This window comes from Malurus melanocephalus, unplaced genomic scaffold (genome assembly GCF_030028575.1).
Source record: "Malurus melanocephalus ecotype Western Australia unplaced genomic scaffold, MMel_1.1 scaffold_125, whole genome shotgun sequence".
NCBI classification, from domain to species: domain Eukaryota; kingdom Metazoa; phylum Chordata; class Aves; order Passeriformes; family Maluridae; genus Malurus; species Malurus melanocephalus.
Window position 1 is genome coordinate 943,447 of NW_026623357.1, and position 12,880 is coordinate 956,326.

Here is a 12,880-nt window from a genome sequence, read left to right on the forward strand (position 1 = left end):
TCCCAAAAGAGYGATAATTGAAGTGAACTGGAAAGGGTTGTTAGTTTAGCCCAGTGTGCATGAGCAGYGATGTTTTTGAGGAGGCTGCCTGGCTTCCATGTGGGATCTGTCCCCTAAAATCTGACTTGAGCWACCAACTCATCATGGAACGGYTTGGGTGGGAAGGGAKCTTAAAAATCACCCMGATCCAACCYCYTGCCGTGGGCAGGGACACCTTCCACCAGATCAGGCTGCTCAGAGCCCCATCCAGCCCRGCCCTGAGCCCTTCCAGGGAKGGGATGTCAACTCGAGTCCTCATGGCAGCAAACAAGACCCCAAAGATCCGAGCTCTGTGTCCCAGCTGAGCCACCAACCTCGGTGTCCCTCTCACACGTGGTTTGTGAAATGCCAACACAGTCAAAAATAAAACTGCAACCTCCAGCTAAGGCTCGCCCTGCTCACASAGAAGCAGCTCAGAATTGTGTCCATGGTGGAGAGCAGAGAGCTCTCCCGTTCCCCRGGATGAGTTCATTCCTCATCCCTGCACAGCCCTTGGATCCCGCTGCGTCTATACTTACTTGGAGAAGTGGGAGAGGTGGCCCCTCCTTCTGTTGATGTGGTTGGAGGTTTTGTGTCTGGCACTGGCAGAGGCACAGGCCTAGCCATTGGTGGCGGAGGTGGTGGTGGCAACATTGGGGTAGGAAGGAATGGATTGTGCACCTTGCCTTGGCTGCTACCATTGGGCTGCCGAGAAACAAGCAAACAGACAAAAAAATTATACTAAAAATCAGAACCTCCAGTAACAACAATCTACTTGAAAACTATGTGCAATACATTTACAATTTACTTGAGAGGCGGCTAAGGAAGTGCTGGCTCAAATTCTCCATGGATCTCAAGGAAATTTTGTCTCAAACTCTGTGAACCTTGTGAAACTATGGAAATTCTGGCTTTTTAACACTTGTCCTATTAACAGCTTGTCTGAACTGTCCTGGATTAAATCCTACCCCTCTTTACAAAATTTCCTGCAGCACTAACCCATGCTCAGGGAGAGGTGAAGCAATATTTTTGACCTCTAAAAGCCCCTGGTCCCGTGCCTCTGTTATACCCTCAGGATATCAGTGCCTGGGCTTGAGTGTAAATTTCTTAAAGATACTGCTCATTAAGAGGAAAAACAAGCGTTTTTGGTGGTCCCAAAAATCATGCTGATATCTTATTACAGGAAAATGAATGAGTGCATATTAAAATAACTGCTCTCCCACATCCCTTTGGAGTTTGCAGTAGTGTAGCCCTCGGTTTAGCTGCCATTRGGATCGTATGGAGAAATGACTGAACTTAGAAAAGCTTCATTTTACACATTGAGAAGAGGGAAAAAAAAAAACCACCCTGCCTTCGGTCTGGGATGTGGTCAGTCACAGGCTGAAGGGGATCAGCTACACGAGTGTGGTCTTTCAATTAATCACCAGAAAAATGTGTCCGTAAGTAGAAGTGTTTTCAAGTATCACAAAAAAACAGGAATCGGGCTTAGAAAAACATGCCGAGCCTCCCCCCAGCTTATTAAGTTTACATTTTAAATGTAACCCAGCCTGGACACTCGAAAACCATACAGAGAGATGCCAAATACCATTAAAAAGAGAAAGTAGGACAGGCTGTGAATCAGGTGTTCCATTTTAGTGACAAAAAATGATGAGATCATTTTCGACAGCACTCTACAAATTGATCTCACTGCAGTTCTTCTGGCACTGAACATTGGCTTTTCCATTGATGATAAAAGCTCAGCTTTAAACACGGATCCATATTCTAAGTACCGCYAAAGAAAATAATATTTTAATTCCTGTTGGGGTTCCCATGAGCCTGAATCGCTGGGGACAAAACACTCGTACCAGGAAAAATGCTTGGGATGGGTTTTTATTTTTGTTTCACCTGCTCTGGCACTGGCAAAAGGCCTTAAAGTCGTGGAGGTGCAAAAATGGTTCAGGGGGATAAATAAGACTCATCTGCATTCAACTTAACAGCACTCCCACGGACTTCAAAGCYTGCAGTTAGCAGCGTTTGCAGCAAGGAGCAATCCTTCAGGGATATTTATYTTTCCAACATCCAGCACCTTTAATAAACTAATATGTTAGTGACATCTCTCAAACACTATCTTGTCTCCCAATTAGGTCCCTTTCCTGCCAAGCAGACCCCCGCTGCCTGTTCATTGTGAGTGTGCTAACAGTTCATAATGCTGAATGGTTTGGGATAAATTAAGCAAATGAATACTCAAGGAAAAAAGAAAAGCACTGTATTGATTTGTTGTCTAGACATAAATGTATCTGCTAACATATTGCAGACATTATTCAAAGCCAGGACTGGCTGGAATAAGTAGAGCCAGTTTTTCTGCTGGGGAAAGGAAAACACTGAGAACAATACAGCTTATTAAATAAGTGTAATAAATTAGATGCTAATAATTAAACTAATTCTCATTAACACTTTCAGCCRTGTGTATGTCAGGAGAGAAGCAGTAATTTTGCCAGTTATTACTTCATTGGCTGGAAAAAGTTACACGCATTACATTTCATGAAATATTCAGAGCATTATTTTAGATTTGATTTACATAAAATTTATAAATTCTCTATTTGACCAGAATGCTATTTCAATAATAGCAAGATGATTCACTTTATTTGATTAAAAAAAAATGAAAATGGTTATTTGAAGCTTTGGAACTCTGCTTAATTTTTCATAGAGATAAGGGGAAAAGATAACTGCTTACAGAAATAACAAACCATAATAAACTGTACTTTTAACATCTTGAGTTCAAGTACTGGTCAACTTGATCTAAAGTGCTATAAGGCAGTATTTTTTTTTTTTTTTAATGAACTTAGCTGATCTGAAACATCTGTTTCTCACCCTCCCTTTTCCTGCTCCTTCCTCCCCCCCCCCACTCTGAACTTCAAAAATAATTAATAAAAATTATTCTGCCTTCGTATTTTGTTAACCCTGGTTCCACAAGGGTTACAACACATGCAGCAAAGTCATTTGTGGGGGGACCCAGCAGGTCACTGAAGCACCAGCTCCTCTGACAGCTTAAGCCACTTCCACCTCAATTGTGGTCGAGTGGTTTTTTGGGGAGGCCTCTTGTTGTTCTTTAAAATACTTTTGCAGCACAGCATGATTATTATTATTATTATTATTATTATTATTTATTTTTTTCCCCTCTCCCTTCCAGCAGCTATTCAAGGTGTGCCCCTGCGGGCGACATGCTGTTAAAATAACCCCCTCGATAACCCCGTGGTTAATTTTTTTTACAAAGGACAAACACTTCTGAAGAAAGAAAAACGGCTTCCTTACATTTAGGAACCCCACCTGTCCAGCCTGCTGACCAGCGTCGGGGCAGACAAGTTGGACAAACTCTTTCAGAGTCTCCTGAGGATGATAGCGGATTGCTGGGTGTGAGAAGTATGGCCCAGGCTGTTGAATAATGGGTGATGTTGGAAAATGAAGAGTCGATGGTGTTGCATGTGGACTTGCTATAGGAAAGAAAACAAAGACGTTATATAGAGTTTTGCCTCTGGAAAATAAAACAGTTTAAATCTGTTGTAGTTTTTTAAGTAATTTTTTTTTTGTTTGCTTGTTTTTAAATGTACAGTATTGTGTATACATCAGTTAATATATTAGACCACATTGTACCCTACGCTCACTTCATCTGATCCTGGAAGCAAACAGAGCCAGACATTTTGAAGGATTTTCTGTGTTTTTGGTGGACACATATAAAGGAATCAGCAGTCCTTTGTGAGAGTGAAAAACTATTCATCACCTTAAGAGCAGCCCTCATCAATCAGCAATAAAAAAAAATGTATTTGGGAGATTAGGGTTGATTTAATTGACATTTCATGTAACTTGGATTTGCACATATGAATCCATTTTATATTGTAGTATAAACAGTCGATAATTTTAAAATGGTCTAACACTTCTTGTTGTTGGGTTTTTTTTTTTCCATCTCACTTTAAGAACATTTATTTTAAGCACTGTGTTTTCGTTTAACGAACATGCACGAAGTGGAGAGATCGTTGGGAAAATTACATTTACATTTGTCCTGAACAAGCTGGGCTCGGATCTTCAGCAAGCCCCCAGCTCGGGCTCGGGGATGAAGTTTAATTTGGTGAATTTATGGGCCAACAAGCCAGCTGGAAAATGCACTCCAGAGAAGGTGCAGAGGTGTGATGTGCACAAGCCCATTGGCAATGACCGATTTCACCCTCAGCTGATTTCAGCAGAACTACAAGCGCGGCTCAGGAGCCTTTTGCTCTCCTACATTATGTGACACCTTTGCCCAGTTCCTTGGCCTTTTAAATATAWTGGGTGGGACCCTTGTCACCCAACAGTGCTCTTTCCATTGTTGTCACCACGAGGCACCAGTGCTGCCATGAATTCTCCCCTCGAAAACGAGGACTCGCTCTTCCTTCAGAATGACCCATCAATCTGGGTGCACACGAGCTCGTCTGTAAATCTGTGCTCATTTCCCACCAAGCACTCCTTGCTGCTCCCTTGGCATGTCATCCTAGGAATCTTTCAGGGGTGTCCTGAAGGTTTCAGGAATTCAAAGGTTTTCAGGTTTCGTGCGTAGATTGTGCTCGTGCACTGCATGTGACCAATTACATAAAGGCTTTACGAGGGAGGGGATATCCTGCAGAAACTCAGGTGTTGGCTTGGAAAGAACTTAAATACACAGGAGGGGAAAAAATAAAAAAAAGCCTTTGGCACTTTTGGAAAAATTGGAGAGATGCAGGAAAGTTAACTAAAATCAAACACAAATGAGCAAACATTCATTTCATGATGAATGTTATGAAAAACCTTCGGTTAAATAAAAGCTAAAATCTGCCTCTTACTCTTGTTCATTGCCAGTTTAATAATATGACACTTTATTAATAATTTTCTTTTTCTTAAGCATTGTTAAACCATTAGCAAACTCAAGAGCCTGAAGATGTGGATAAAACATGAACTTGGAGACAGCAGCAAGGAAACCACTGCATTTTCCTGTAAGGATTCATTAGGCTTGGCTGGGCAGCTCTTCGGTACACGTCCCTTTCCACCACAGGACAGGAATTATTGCTCTGACACCACCACCAAAAAGAGCTGCACTCGTGCCTGGGGTGCTGGTATGGGATGGATGTGAAACCCCATGAAAAGCTCCCCTCTATCCACGTTCACCCCACAATTCTCATCCCCTTAATGCTGCTGACAATATTCCCAACAGAAACACAAATGTGGTACTAGAGGGGAAAACACCACAGGAAAAAAGCGTGGAGATGAGGAGTTTTTACAAACCTTGCTAATTATTTTCTATTCACTTTTAAGACCAAGAGTTTTGKTGTGAGTTTGCATCTTAAATCACAGTGTATCTGAAAACTCTTCAGAGAAAGAACCCAAATCTTCAAAGGAAGCAATGAAGGCTGGTTTTCCTGTCTCCAATTCCCTGGGAAAGGCTGTAACTTTGAAATGGGGTACCAAAGGCAGAGATAATGGGGAATTCTCTGCTGTAATTGTGGGTGATCACCACGGAGTTGATCATTAGAATGGACAGAGTACTAAACCGTGTCCAAGGAGCYGTTCAGCTAATCCCAAAATCATCCCCTGCCTTTCACTGGTGCTGCTCTGAGGTTGACACCTGCATTTTACAGACACACCTTTGGTCAGGTGAATACCACCCAGCTGGTATTTTGATGATTACAACATWTTTTTTATTATCAGACAATATTTTTGCGTTCCTCTCTTCCTTCATATCTCCTTTCGTGGTTCCCCCTTTTTCCTTGTGTGCCAGATGGAATATGAAGGATGAAAGTAAAAGTGAGAAATGGACATTTAGGTGGCAAACATCTAATTAAGTCAGAAATAAATCGGAATTTCTAAAATATTAAAAAAAATATTTCCTTTTAGAATCAGCTCTTTTAATACTATTTGACATCGTTACAGAACTGCACTGTCCTTTGCACRCATCTGGGAACAAACTCATTTCTATTCCTCTGCTGGGTGAAAAGGAGATTGAAATGCATTTCAAACAAGAAGGAATAAAGAAATGTATCCAGGGAACAYGTGGGAATTCAAAGCTAGGCCTGAGACAACATTGTATTTAGCTTTTCCAAAGTATGGCTCTTCATTTAATAATTTGATTTGCTCCACGAAAGATGAAAGAAATATTCATTGGCATGTAAGGAGCGAGCCTTTCTCTGCTGCCTTGACCTCCTCAGCATGTCAGGGCAGAAAACAAAGTGGAAAGCGTGTGTCAGTGATCTTCCCAAAGAGGGAGAGAAGGAAAATGAATGCAGAAACGATCAACAATAATTCAGCAAAGTGCTGCAAGGAGAAAGTGGTTCCTCTTCGGAGCCCTGGCCAACCCCTCAGCTCATCTCCAAGGGCTTCCTGCTGATCTGGGAAAGACTGGGGGAGGGAAACAGGACCAAACTGGCATCAATCCTCGCTCTGTGCCTTCCACTGATGTGCAGGGGCCATTTCCCTCTCAGTGTAAGAAGTTATGAGTGCAATAAGGATCTCCAAAGGTTTGTTTTCGCAGTCTCTGACCTAGGAAACGGCGAATTTCTCAAGTGCCAAAAGAAAGGGCTCCTTGAGAAGAGGAAAAAACCACTGCTGTTAAACTGATCAGCATTACAAATGTTCCTGCCTGATACTAGAGAGAGGGAATTAAAAGTTAAAAGTCTAAAATCTGCTGGCCCAGACACAGACCATTACTCTGATAGCTGTGTTGTGGTCAGCAACTCTGGCGAGTGCAAAAGTGGCCACTCCAACAAGTTCTGAGWGCAGAACACAACTGTGATTCCAAACAGAGGGACCCTCACAAGCATTTGTAATCAGTTAAAACAAAGAGCTAATGAAGCAGGTCGTTATTTCCCCTGTTTGCCTCTAAAAAGGCCAAGGGCCCTTTCAGTCATGATTTTCAGACTTCATAAAAATGATGAAGTCTTTAACTCCCAAACCCACACCTACGGTGATGGAAATTAGCCCATGTAAGAGAACAGGCTCTTATTACTTCTGATGGGGTATTACAAGTCTCAATCAGCGACTGTAAATTCTTTGAGATCTTCAAATGGAAGATAAAATAGGTCTTTGTCTATTATTTATTTACTTATTGACTTATTATTTATGTATCCCTAAGCAGCTCCATCCTGCCAAACCATATTTCTCCTGGCGTCTTTCAGCCTGTGACATTTATATTTTATTATTGACCTCAGTAAATGACATAAAATATGACTTCTACAACCTATGAAAAGATGTGTGCTCAAGATCAGAACTTCATTTCTACCTGCTGTAGGTAYGGAGGAGTCRAACTCCCCGGCGTTATGAAATCTGTGATTTTGTGTGGGGGTTGGAGGCAGRAGTTATCCTTCCATCTCCAGGCGAGCATAAATATTTCAAAGCACACATGATTCTAATTCCATTGGAGCTCGCCTGAAACATCCCAGACTTTTTATTGGAAATGAGATGATAATGTATGGTGGCCTGCAACAGATATACCAGTATTTTAAACCCACTGCTATTGGGCCAAGTGATTATGCAGTGCAGCTGTTGAGTGCTGCACTGGATTCCTCCGTGCTTTATGAGCTGGGGGTGCTGTGCAGCACAGAAGTCAGGGGGKTTTTTGGAACTCTGAATTCAAAACTCTGATTATTCAGGTCTGTCTTGCCTTCCCCCTTCTTGATTTGTGCAGCCAATAACAAAGAGGCGACCACTAAAATCAGCTGTGCCCATTGATCAGGTGAGCACTCACGGCCGAGGCTCTGAAGAAGAGCCAAAATTGTGAWTTCTGTCCGAGCAAGAACAGATAGKAAAGAATCAGTTAATTTGAAGCAGGTTATGGYTTTCTTCAGATATTCAGAATCCTGGAACAAAGCAGCAGTTGCAAATAAAGAGGCCTGGGATCCCTGCTCTCTCGCTGACAGGGTGAAGGGACACCCAAAGAACTCAGACAGGTTTTCCACCRGCACAGCCCAACAGATGGGACATCTATTGATCCTTTCACCTTCCACCTCCTCTTCCAAAAACAGCCCTGCCAACCCCTCCAAGTCCACGTGACTGGATGAAATTCCTTTCTTCCTGCAGTCTTTTGAAGTCTTTGAGAGGGTCATTTGGYGTTACTCAGGAAAAGGTGTCATCACCCTGGACTCCCTGCCTGTTCCAAGGAGAAGTTTCGGGAATCAAAATTGCTGCTCCTCCACAAGGGCTGGTCCATCAGCTGGACCAGGGCACAATGCTCAGATATCTCCTCTATAAAGCGATAATTAAGTTTACTAATACTTCATTAAACATTGATCAGCCTTCCTAGAAATAGCAACATTAGAATCATAATGAAACGGGATCTCTCTTTTTTTCTTTTTTTTTTGCATCCGCTTGTTTTTGAGGCCATCGTAATTGGCTTCATTACAATTAAGAAAGTATTTTTTGAAAAGTCATTTCCCTGGAAATGCTAGGGAACAGTTTGTTCTGCTGGCGACTTCCACGTCAGGCTGCAGAGTGGCTTTAACTCCCTGCGTGCTGCGAGCTCTCTCCTGCCATTCCAGGGATGCCAGTTCAAATTATGCGAGATGGATCCCACCCTTTGTACCCCAAAGGTACTTATTCTGAAAATTGACCATATTAGAGGACTAATTGGCTAAGCCACCATGCTGGCTGATGTGAAATGCTTTCAAACACCATGAAACAGCTGTGTTTATCGGAAATATGAAGAGTGACTTTTTAATAAGGAGATCTGGCAATAATCCAAATTTGTTGAAAGGAACTTACACTTCTGTGTATAATACAATACAAGAGGTAAAGAATGGAAGCCTAAAACAATAGCTTTAAGCCCACAGATTTTGGTGATGAAAGCAGTTACCCAAACAAGGAAAAAAAAATAATTAAGAAACTTGGGCTGGGATTTGCAGAGGTCCTGAGAGAATTCATTAASTGCTTTTTGAATTTCAATGGGAGCTGCTTCCCTGTAACACTTTCAAAGGTTTGTGAAAGTCCCCGTTTTTCTTACTGCCCATTAGGAACAGACTTTAGGGTGATAAATGTAGAGGAATTGCTTACTCAGGTTAGGAAGAACCTGCCTCTGCTTAAATACTGAGCTGCTGAGGATAGGACTGACCAGTCCTAGGATGAATCCTTGGGAAGGGAATTCACATTCCTGGAAAACTCAGGTATTTTTTAAATCCCATAATGGTGCAAARGGGTTGTTTAGCAATGTTTGTCAAGTCCAAGGATGAGCTGAATTCAAACTGATCCCRTCTCACATTCCCATTTCCRGCRAAAATGCTGGGAAATCATGGAACTRGAGAAGAAAAAACAGGCTTTAYCCTCYAAGCAGGGGTAAAATTCAGGTATCACTGATGTTCTTTCCCACATTATGTAGATAAACACAGATGAAAGATCCAAAATGAGATATAAACAGCTGAGCAGTGCAAGAAACAGTGCACAGGGTGGATGGAGGATCTGTTCTGTCCATGAACATCCAGAGGATGGGCAGCGTTGCACATTGTCCATCTCTCAGCTCCAGAAGTCAGAGCGCTGCCGAAAAGAGCAGAGCCACGGTTTCTGCACATCAGGGCTGGCTCTCAGCCCTTTTCTGCTGCTCTGAGCGGTGAAAGGCACCTGGACCCTTTGTTCRCAAACACTTTTCTGCAAGAAATTTCGCAGCAGCACGTGGGAGGCGGGAGGACATTTTGCCAAGGCCCACGGAGTTCCTAGCGAAAGGAAAATATGCTCAAGGCTGTGTTTGAGCTCGGGGTTTATTGGTGTACTCTGGGCTGCTGAGCATTACAGGCTGCTTTTGAAAACCTGTGGAGCTGAACCGAGCACTGGTTCCAGATTCTGGCATGGGCAGGGGGCCAGTTAAGTTAGCTATTTCGAGCAGAATGTTTTAAAACATGTCAGAATTCTGCTGCCTTCGGGAGATCAGAATACTATAGAACTGATTACAGCGGGACAGAAATAAAAATCGTACCTATGGAAAGCACTCCTTCCTTCCAAGACTACAGCTAGAGGTCAAAAATATCCTAATTTAACCTATTTGTGGAATTCCTGCACCCCATCAAGTGCTGTCAACTTCTGCATATTRTTATTATTACTTTTAATACACATGATGCATTCTCATGCATTCTCATGGTAAGATAAAAACTGCTGCTAGGAGAATATATCATGTCTCTCTCTCTCTCATAATGAAATGCAGTTGATAAGTTTACAATAGAAATGTAAATTCTCTTAAGAAACTACAACCTTTATGTGCGTGATGATATAATTCTGCTCCGATACTAAAAAGGGCATGGTAATGGAATCTGTGACTTTGGAGTGATGTATTGCTGTTAAGTTAATAGGACTCCACRTTCCCATTTCTAATATCAGTGTTTTTCCTCCCTTTCATTCTGTAGATGGTAAGCTGATACTACATAAACATTGTTAAAGCTATAGTTCCACGCTACAGTAATTCACTTAACTTTAACATGATTTATGGTTCTGTCAATAGAGGAGGTTGAAAATCCCGAGCTCTGATGCTTAAACACGGGTTCCATATTTAAAGCAATAATGTGCTTTTTGTGTGTGTCTGAAGCTGGAGGAATTTAGCATAAAGCAGAGATAAAAATATTATAGTTCACTGCTCTGTTTAAAGCATATAGTTTAACTCCACGGGCACATCAAAGAGAGCAGAGGAGCCAAATGCAGCACCAGGAAAAGCACGGGCAAGATACTCTGCTCCTTTCGCAGCACTTTATATTATTTTTTAGGGACGCATGAAATCCTGCTAGTATTTTTAACACTCCCCCTTTTCTTCCCCCCCCATTCTCTTGCTCAGATAGATCAGCTCCTTTTGTCAGGATGAGTTTAAATCTGGGTCCACTGTGTTAATCACCCCCCCTTTCTTCTCTCTGGCACTTCCCCTCCAGGCATTTTGCCTCTTTTTTAGGAGATTAAGCTCCCAAGTCATCTCACTGCTCTAACATGTCCTCGCCGGAGCAACACATTAACACAACTCCACTGCAAAAGAGCCCTCTTTAGAAGTTTGCTGCGGGGATGACAAATTAACCCAGCATGGTGTCCCACACATCTATCTCGGTACAAATTATTAGTGTAATAGAGCTTTTAGTTATGCATTTATCTAGTAATTATTGAACGGTTCTACAGAACGGAGCTGAGCAATCGCGGCCCTTTATGAGGCGAGCGCGGTGGGTGGTCTTACAGTTAATTTAGGATGGGACTGTCTAAGCAGCTCACTCACACACAAATTAGCCGAGCAGCCTGCTCCTTTAAATATTTCCTATGTCACAGGCTAACTCCTGACAATACAACAAAGGTAGAGTTTTAATTACACGGTTCCTGACTTTTGTTTAGCTGAGGCTTTAACCCTTTTCTGGCCTCCCTCTCTGCCCTCCCTGCCCRGGGTGCGGCAGTTTGGGGATGGTGTCGTGGCTAAAGCCTGACCTTGAGGCCATCTGTCAGGAAACTGCTTTTCCTTCAGCACTTCAGGCTCTCCAAAGTGAGTGCAGAAAATCAGAACTTTCCTCCCCCTGCCCACTCAGCTGTCCTGACGCTGCGAATGGATCACGCAAACTCATCTGATGGTCACCTCAGCTCCCTTGCCCTTGTGGTGTGAGTGTGTCCCTTTGGCTCTCTGACATCGCCACCCCTTGCTCTTGACCCTCAGAGGGGTCTGTGTGGAGCTGCACCACTTTTTTTTGTCAAAATTCCGAGGGAAGTGGAAGGTTACAGCACTGTGCCAGCTGCCAGCAATGASCAGCCACGGACACTTGCACAGAACACAGTGTCACAAAATGTCTTTTTTACACTGGGAACGGTCACTCTGACTCCTGGCTGACAGGACAGCGAGCAGGCATCAAGACTTTGGTGACCCAGTGCAGGATTCTGACAGAGAAGGACACAGAATCTTTCCAGATATGTGACACAGAGGTTTGGCTGCTTTGGCGTGAACAGAGAGTGATGTGCTGCTTCCCTGGCAGGCCTTGTCCTGATAAAAGCCTAAATGGCAATGGTAATTATGGAGGAAATTAATATAATGGAAACCGAGTTGACTTTCATCCCTTCTTCTCACACACCCAGTTCCTTGGGCTCTTGCCTTCRTGCTGTATTTCTTGCTTCTTGTAATTGTGTTTCTCCTTCATTTATCTTCCTAACATACCATTTCATTGTTGGGTTTTTTTTTTTCCTTTCCTTGCCCTTTCTCCCTTGCTTTTTTGGCTTGCAGGATCCACGCTGTCATATTCTATGGGAATGCTTGAATGCTCTGCAGCTCAGGCTGCTGGACATCCCGGCTTTACAAGATCGTGGTCAATTTAACGTTTCAGCCAGCTCCAGAGTCACCAGAGTGTAAGCAGCAATACAAGGAAGCTTAAAAYCATTTATGAAAATGCTGCTGTGACCCATGGTGTTGAAATCCTTTGCTGTCTGGTGAAGAGTTCAAGTGGTCTGGGAAGTTCTGTGAGATGCCAGCAAACTGTGATGGCTTTGCAGTGCTGTGGTGAGCTGCACTGACCACCAGATAACCTCATGTGCAGGTAACAAAAGTGTGATGAGGAGGAGAGAGATCTGGCTGCTCGAATTTTCCAAGCTTTGAAGTAAATTCTAAAACTGATAGTGATGCTAAAGCCACCCTATAGGTGATCAATTTACCATCTGCCAGACACTGAATCCTAACCACGCTGGTCCAGAGAAGACATATGGTGCATTCATAGAGTCATGCCCAAAAAACTGCCATCATCAAGCGAGGCTCCATGAATCACTTTGCTAGCTTATCACCAAAGAAACTTGGATCTTGCCACCATCTGTTGGAAGCGCTGAGGAGTCACTGAAGCATTGGCATCCCCGCGCCAGTGCTCGCTGCACATCTGGTCCGCTGGTCAGCCAGCTCGGATCCTCRCTC

General features: G+C 43.0%; 1 protein-coding gene across 8 annotated transcripts in view; it reads right to left on the reverse strand.

The window, feature by feature from the left end:
• The window catches only part of NFIA (nuclear factor I A), a 240,404-nt gene that overhangs the window by 30,312 nt on the left and 197,212 nt on the right, over positions 1-12,880 (reverse strand). For 7 of the 8 annotated variants that reach the window (XM_057370406.1, XM_057370410.1, XM_057370407.1 and 4 more), the window contains 2 exons: positions 3,307-3,485; positions 558-723 (listed from right to left, as the gene is read on the reverse strand). In XM_057370406.1, the coding sequence (XP_057226389.1) occupies positions 558-723; positions 3,307-3,485 (345 nt within the window). The remainder of the gene's footprint in view (positions 1-557; positions 724-3,306; positions 3,486-12,880) is intronic. The other variant, XM_057370405.1, reaches the window with a different exon arrangement.